Below are 8548 nucleotides of genomic sequence, written 5' to 3'. Positions count from 1 at the left end.
AATACTCATTTGGCTAATTTTCTGGAAGTCTGTGATACTTTCAAGATAAATGGCGTTTCTGACGATGCTATTCGATTACTATTGTTTCCTTTCTCATTGAGGAACAAAGCTAAACAATGATCAAATTCTTTACCTCGAGGTTCCATTACCACATCGGATCAAATGACTAAAAAAATTTTGCTGAAGTATTTCCCACCGGCTAAGACAGCCAAGTTAAAGAATGATATCTCTTCTTTCGTTTAGATCGACTTAGAGACCCTACATGATGCATGAGAGAGGTATAAGGACTTATTGAGATTTTGCCCTCATCATGGGTTACCTCTATGGCTACAGGTTCAAACCTTATGCAACGGTTTGAATCCCTCAACTAGGTAGTTAATCAATGCAGCAGCCAGTGGTACTCTGAACAATAAAACATCTGAAGCGACTTATCAGTTTATAGAGGAGATGTCACTAAATAATTATCAATGGCAAGTCTTGAGAACGAAGCCGACGAAAGCAGTCGGTGTTTTTAACTTAGATGCGGTCACCATGTTATCGAATCAGGTAGAACTTTTAAATAAAAAATTGATGGTTTATGTGTTTCTACGCAGGTACATCCGGTGATGCAATACGATGCAAATGGAGGTGGAATAAATAATCTAGAATATTTACCCTTTGGTCCTAGCATGGAGAATGAGCAAATAAATTATATGGGTAATAATTCTAGGTCTCAAAATAATCCTTATAGTAACACCTATAATGCAATTTGGAGGAACCATCCCAATTGCTCTTGGGGTGGTCAAGGAAATCAAAGAGCACAACCCCCTTTAGGCTTCCAACAACAACCTTACCAGTAAGAGAAAAAGCTAAACCTTGAGGAGATGTTGGCGAAGTTTATCTTGGTGTAAACCCGTTTTCAAAACATTGAAGTAGCACTTAAAAATCAACAAGCGTCAATTCAAGGACTCGAGAATCAAATCGGTCAACTTGCTAAACTAATTTCAAAACGACCACAAGGTAGTTTGCCTAGCAAAACCAAAACTAACCAAAGAGAGTATATTCATGCAATTATTGTTCGAGATGAAGAAGGGTTAGTTGAATCTGAATCTGAATCGAGGCAAGAAAGTATGGTAAGTAACGGTAAGGTTGAGGAAAGCCAGAATGAGCAAAAATTGGTTGGTAAAGAATATAAACCTCAAGTGTCATATCCTAATGCAACGAAGAAAGACCACACAAACGAACAATTTGGTAAATTTCTTAAACTTTTGAAAAAATACATATTAACTTACCGTTTATTGAAGCTCTTTCGCAGATGCCCAATTCCGTTAAATTTTTAGAGGAGCTTTTGACAAACAAATGGAAGTTAGATGATTCATCGCATGTGGAGTTAAATGCAGTTTGCTCAGCCATAATGCAAAATAAACTACCCTACAAATTGAAAGATCCAGTGAGTTTTACTATTCCTTGTTTAATTGGTAGTTTGAATATTCATAATATTTTGGCCGATTTAGGGGTGAGTATTAATGTCATGCCCTATAAAATGTTTAAGCAGTTAGGTATTGGGAAACCTAAACAAACTAGGATGAATATTCAATTAGCATATAGAACAATTAGATTTCCTAGGGGTATTATTGAAGATGTTCTTGTAAAGATTGATAAATTCATATTCCTAGTTGATTTTGTTGTTTTAGACATGGATGAGGATAGTGACGTACCTTTGATTCTAGGTCGGCCCTTTTTAACAACTGCTAGAACTATTATTAATGTTGGTACAAGTGAATTAATACTTCGTGTAGGTGATGACACGATTACTCTCCAAGCTCGTGATTCTATTAAGACATCTAGTGATTGAGATGATTATACGAGTTCTGTTAATATGAGTAACCTTGTGGCTTAAACTTCTTTGCAGGAAACCCTTCAGAAAAACGTAATGGAGCCACGTTCTAGCCTATGCGACAGAAACATAATGACTCATGAAGTATGAATGTTACAGATCAATGAACTAAACGAATGGCGGACACATGTCAAGGAGAAACTGAGAATACACAATGCAGAACCAAAACGTCGCTATGATGAGCATATGGATGGAACGAACCAATTTAAGGTTGGGGACAAGGTACTATTAGATAAAATAGATCCTCGAATTGCCACTTCGGAGCTTGATACAAACGGATCAAATCCCTTTACAGTACTAAATGTCTTCCCATATGGTAAAGTCGAGGTAACTCATTCTGAATTTGACACCTTTAAAGTGAATAGTACTCGACTCAACCTTTATTTTGATAATAGAACTGATAACGAGAAAGAAGAGTTTCGACTCTGCGAACCACCATGACCGTGTGAATACGAGGTAACTTGAGCTTAGACTTTAAATAAGCGCTTCTCGGAAGGCAACCCTAGTGTTAACACTGCTAATTTTCTTAATTTATTTCATGATATTTTTAAAATTAATTAATTTTCAAAAAAATATGTGTTTTGACCCACACAGCCTGGACACACGAGCGTGTTCTTGGCTGTATGGATCTTGAGACTTAATTTTTTCAAACATCGACTGAGACACGACTTACAATAGTCCACATGACCGTGTGACACGGCCGTATGAAACTTGGAGCTAATATTTTAATTTTTAAATCAAGTTAGAGAGTTAATGAGTAAGGCACATGGCTGTACGAGACACGATCGAGCCACACGGGCTTGTGGTTATTCACACGGGCGTGGGAGAAGTGAAGAAGGTTGCACACGGCAGTGTGCCACACGGCCTGGACACACGAGCATGTCTGAGGCCGTGTGAAGACTAGGCCTATATTTTTAAAACACACACGGGTGTGTGACACAACCATGTGGCCCAACACGGGCCCTTACACGACCATCTCACCATTTTAAAACCCTAACCCCCTTTTCATTTTTTGTACTTTGTCTTCTTCTTCCAACTTAACCCTAGCCGCCCTCTCCCATTCCGACCTCCGTCTCTCCCCGTCAACAGTCTGTCACCCCTCCAATTCTCCTTTTCGGCTTTCTTGCGCCAAACCCACCCCCTCTTCCCCCAGACCACTACGCAATAACCCCTTCCCTCACATCTCCCTTTCTCGGCCTCCCATCAATCCGCACCACCCCACACACCCCCATAACCGTTTCTTTACCCCCGTCACAGAACACACACTCACTGACCCTAACAACCCCCTCTTCCCAATCCTAATCCCTTGTGCGGACCATCAACACCGCGTGACCTTCAGAGCTCCGGCCACCTACCGTTGGTTCCCCACTGTTTGCCCCTAATTTGTTTTTATTTTTATTTATTTGATTATTATCCTTACTTGTTTTTAATTTATTTTTATTTTATTCATATATTCTCATTATTATTATTTGTTTATTTTATTCTGCTTTGATTTTAGTTTTCTTTTAGTAATTATTTATTCACTGTATTTTATTCTATTGTGTTCCTCATACTTTTCTTATTCCATTTGGTTTTGTTCTGTTCATGCATATTATTTTTAGTTTAGTTTGATTCTTACATGCCTCATATTATTTTTAGTCCTATTATTCTTGATTGGTTAAAACTACGTCATATGTCTTTTGGTACTTTTACATTCTAATTCTTGTTTATAGTTTGTTCCCTATCGATTTATTTAATTCGTTTACTCATTGATGTTACCTTCGATTATCGCATACAATATTGGCTTGCTCCTATTATGTTCGGTTCATCTGTCTGTTTCATTTTATTTTAATACTTGATTGTTTGATTTTCGTGCAGATTCATCATGGTGAACACTCGCAACAAGTCCAAGGTCGTCGTCTCCGCTTCGAAAAAGTGGAAGACACCTGGCGCGACCTCCTCCTCGAGCACCACCAGGCCCGCCACCCTTATCTCTGATTTTCAGTGGGTCTCCAAGAGGACTTATTTCAGTTACTTCGATTACAACCACTCGACTTAGGCCGATGTATTGATTGGGTAGCTTTGGAGCAGGTCTAGTTAGCTAATCTTGTTCGAGACTTTATTACCACAACCCCATGGGACCGGTTCTTCTCTATCATCGAGCCAACATACATGAAGCTGAATTTGGAGTTCTGCTCCATATTTACTCTCCAGCAAGTGATGACGGCTCATGACGAGTCGGACACCATCACTTTCGGACTCGGTGGCTTGGTACACTATATGAGTGTCCCTGAGTTCGGCGTTACTTTGGGACTATATATTGAGGAGTTTATGAGTGGTGAGAACTTCCTTCACCTACACCGGCACATCCACTACTCGCCATCTAGTTGTTGGACAAATCTTACAGTGAGTATGACACCTTATGACGCGAGTTGCTCGAAGGCGACTTCTCTCCCTCTGGCTTTACGGTATATTCATGCCCTTTTAGCTCATACTTTGACCGGTAGGAGAGAGAGCATTGGAGTCGTTAGTAGTACTGATGCATATTTTTTATGGAACATGGCCACAGGGTATATTTTTTATTTAGCCTACTTCATCGCCCTCGCCTTCCGCCATCAGACAGACCACAACAGGAAGATCCTATCCATTTAGGCCCTTATGAGACTCGACTAGCTCGACACTACGGTCTCCTCTACACAATAGAGTAGTCCTCTACTCTTACACTCGCCAGTCAGATGTCCCCACAAGGAATATCTAGCATGGCTCATGTGAGGATGATCGAATGGCTTTGTGGAGTAGATCTACCTCAGTACCTGTTATTTCATTCTGACTCTCAGAATGAACCTGAGGACTTCACTGATAATGTTTCTTTACATCACGAGAACCCACCTCATCCTCCACCTTCGAGTCACTATCATGTTTCTTTTGCTGCTACTTTAGCAGATCTTTCTGAGCGGTTCACTCGCTTCGAGTAGCACTATTTCCATAGGTTCGACAGTATTAACACGAAATTACAGCAGATCTGTCAGCATTTCTATATGTCCTTTTCAGCGCCGACGACACATGACACCGACGCTTTTGATGATGAGGACCATTAAGTTTATTTGTTTTATTTTTATTTTTATTTTTCTTCTTATGTTATTGTTATTTTCTTAGACTTATTTCATTTTTATCTTTTGAACTATATTTTTATTTTTTATGGTTGTTTCTAATCGAGTTAGTAACTCCATAATCTTTTTCACTATTTGTGTTTATTTTCTTATTAGTTTGCTCGAAATCATGCACTACATCTAGATTTAACTACAATTCTGTTTTTCACTATTCTGGGGATTACATCAAATATTCAGGGTAGTTTCAGTTTTCTCCCACTCTCATGATATTCTGTTTATACTGTGATTATATTTGTTTGTACATAGAGGACAATATACATCTTAAGTGTAGGGAGGTTATTTGTATAATTATTAGAAAATCCTTCAATTATGTCTTCTGTTTAAGTAATTTTCTCATGCTTTTATTACAATGAATTTTATCAATTTGTGATTTTTATTGATGTGTTTTGGATTAAATTCATAGATATTTGTGCATTGGTTGTTTTAAACTTTAAGACATGAGAGAATGAAGCATATTAAGTTTATTTTCAGAATAAAAAATTTTAGGTTGTTTTCTTGAATTGAGGTATTACCTTGAAGTTTTAAATTTACAAGTTTGACATCAAAAACCATGATTTTTTGTGAGATTTTGAGCCTTTAGAGCATACAACTTTTGCTTGTTGAGAATTTTTCCTGTTTTATTGACTCCCTTTTTATCGAGATTTGATTGGGTTAATTGCCTAATTAAGCCTTTTGTTTAATTTGTTGAATTAATTATTATTTGCTAATTGAGCTTGAACAATTAAATTCATATTTTGAGAAGAAACTCGTGTTATTCTTGAACAGTTCTCGGTTGATGTAATTGTTTTTAATTCAGCACTTTTTTAATTTTCTAGTTTGGTAATTTATCAATTCGATCTCGATTTTAACCAACTTTTTTAGTCTTTCTCCACACCCTTAACCTAAGCCCCATTACAACCTCTTAAAGACCTTTTGATTTGTGTATGATCTTATTTTATAGTGGTGGAAATTTGATTTTCATGCAAGCCTATAGTAATGATTTTTTATGTTTGACTATTGAGTGTTTATTCTTGAACCTTAAACACTTGACTGATTTGAGTGAATCTTTAGTGAGGATGTCAATTCTTGTCGATTTTAAATTAAAGATAATTACTTAGATAAGGGGAAATACCTATGTTTTCATGCTTTAAAAATGTTTGACTTGAATTGTTTGAATCTTTAGTGCTCTTTTAGTTGAATTATCCATGTATGATTATTTTGAATTATGACGAAACATCATTGATGAGAATTATAAGTTGAGAAAGATTAATTTTAATTGTGAGTTGAGGATTTTGCTTGAGGACAAGCAAACGCTTAAGTGTGGGGATATTTGATAAGTTACAAAAGTAACATATTTTAATTTCATTCTTAATGCGTTTTTGGATGATTAATTATGTAAATTAGTGAATTTGATGCTCCTAATCCTTTAAATTCATGTTTCTATACTTATGAGAGCATTTGGGAGCAAAAGGGAAAAAAATAGCCAAAATCAGACAAATAGAGCTGTTTTTAGGACCCACACGGCCTGGGCATTTCCACATGGGCTGGCCACACATCCGTGTGAGCCACACGGGCTGGCCACACGCCCATGTGCCAGCCCGTGTCAATAGCGCACCTTGCTTCCAAGATACGCCGAAAAACCAATTTTTTAAGCTTTCTGAGTATTTCAAAGTCTATAAATACAAATTAGAAGAATATCTAAGTAGGCACTCAGAGAAGATCGAAGAAAAGACTCGAAGAACGCTATCGAAATCAACTCAAAAGTGGATCTCCTTCAAGATTGAAGATCTCAATTTAATTTCCTTCGAATTTTTATTGAGTTTCTTTATGTCTTGTTGTTATCCTAACTTTGAGATGTTTTCATTCCAGATTATGAACTAAATTCCCTAGATACCTAGGGAGAATGAAACCTATGATGAATCTTATTATTTAATTTATGTTTTTACGCGATAAATACTTGATCATTGTTCTCAATTATGTATGCTTATTTCGTGTTTTAATATTTTTGGGGTATTAACTCATGTTTAATGTCTTATTTCAGTAGAGCAAAAGTCTCTGTTTAATAGTAGATCTAGCATAATTGAGTGGAGTTGCATGCAACCCTAAAAATAAGACGACATAAATCTACCGAATTAGAGTCAAATCTAATAGGGGAATCCATAGATCGAGTTAATGAGACAATAGGGGTTTTAATTGGAAAGAGATTTCAATTAATCAACCCAGAGTCAGTTTTTATTACTCTCGAAAGAGATATTAACATAATTTAGGGATTTATACAGATCAAGACACAAGTTAATAAATCGTTTAATTCAGATTCAGAATAACAGGTGAAGTCTAGATGAATTCTTTCCTAGGTATTGTCTTTCTCATTAATTATCTTCGATTATTTTCCCATTTCATTCTCTGTTGCGTTCGTAGTTAAATTAGTTTAGTAATTTTAGATTCAAAACAATCACCCTAATTTGTTGGCTAAATAATAGAAAAACGGTAATTACTAGTACTTTTAGTCCTTGTAGATACGATATTTCTTACTCACCATAGCTATTGTAATAGGCCTATTTTGAGCAGGCCCAAAGCATACCCAAATCCAAATAAATAAAATCAAACAAAACCAAATTAAAAGTCTATCAATCCACTTACAATGGGCCGAATTCAGATTGAAGCCCAAATACCAGACCCGATTACAAACCCAGTAGCCCAAAACAAAATTCAGGAGCAGAAACCCTAGGCGCCGCATGACCGCATGGTTTCCAGCACCACCTTCTGCGCCCTCGCCACACCACGCACCTCCGTACATAGTACCTGCAACAAATACGACAAACAAGCCACAAGAGAGAAAAAAAAACAAACAAAATAGCGAAAAGGAGAACATAAAAGAAAAAATTTGTATTATTTTTACTTTTTTCTTTCTTTTTTTATTTTCGGGTTATAAAAACCCAAAAAGGTACTCAAAGTTGGAGGGGGAATTTTTATTTTTTTTATTTTTCTTCTTTTCTTTCGGCTAAAGCCGAATTTGCTGTAATAGGGAGGATCCTTTGTTACAAAGATCGGAAATAAAAGAAAAGGTTGCTGTTCTCGTTCTGATTTTTTTCTTTATCGATTTATTTTTTATTTATTTATCTATTTACTTTTATTTTTTCTTTCTTTTTGAAAACGTTTTTAAAGAAAACTAAATAAATAAAAGAGTTGAAGAGAGGGTCTCACCTGAATCGGTTTGCGCCGTTGGTGGCCTCTCGTCGGCGTTGGATCTGGACCTGGAGGAAGATTCGAGCCCCCCTTTTTGCGGCCTCTTGGCTTAAAAAGGCACCGCCACTATTATATTATGCTATGATTTTTACATTGTTATTATTACCATATTTCTATTTTATTTGTTTAGCTAAATGTAAATATCTTTTAATATCTTTATTATTATTATTTTTTACCCACTTATACTGTTTTTAGACTTCATTTATATATATATATATATATATACATACTAGCATATATATACCTTTTAATATTTCATATATGTACGTACTTATATTTTTGTATACTTTATAATTTA

General features: G+C 36.1%; 1 protein-coding gene and 1 non-coding gene across 2 annotated transcripts; one reads left to right on the top strand and one right to left on the bottom strand.

Moving 5' to 3' along the window:
* Positions 1-210: 210 nt before the first annotated feature.
* Positions 211-317, bottom strand: LOC128034267 (small nucleolar RNA R71). Its single transcript, XR_008190397.1, has one exon. It is a non-coding gene; the product is annotated as a small nucleolar RNA R71 (small nucleolar RNA).
* A 977-nt stretch (positions 318-1294) lies between these two features.
* Positions 1295-3853, top strand: LOC105775551 (uncharacterized). The gene is made up of 4 exons (XM_012598062.1): positions 1295-1429; positions 1892-1909; positions 1976-2203; positions 3734-3853. Exons 1-4 carry the CDS (start codon positions 1295-1297, stop codon positions 3851-3853), a joined length of 501 nt encoding a protein of 166 aa, XP_012453516.1.
* The last annotated feature ends 4695 nt before the right edge of the window (positions 3854-8548 follow it).

Source organism: Gossypium raimondii, chromosome 10 (assembly GCF_025698545.1).
Source record: "Gossypium raimondii isolate GPD5lz chromosome 10, ASM2569854v1, whole genome shotgun sequence".
Lineage (NCBI taxonomy): Eukaryota > Viridiplantae > Streptophyta > Magnoliopsida > Malvales > Malvaceae > Gossypium > Gossypium raimondii.
Note: the sequence above shows the minus strand (reverse complement) of the source record. Positions and strands in the feature narration are given on the sequence as shown.

What these genes read in the sequence shown, in the direction of transcription:
- LOC105775551 (XM_012598062.1), top strand. Translation starts at nt 1,295, where the DNA reads ATGCCCAATTCCGTTAAATTTTTAGAGGAGCTTTTGACAAACAAATGG. An exon ending in TCCCATATGGTAAAGTCGAG is followed by an intron (nt 2,204 to 3,733) that starts GTAACTCATTCT and finishes ATTTTCGTGCAG; the next exon opens with ATTCATCATGGTGAACACTC.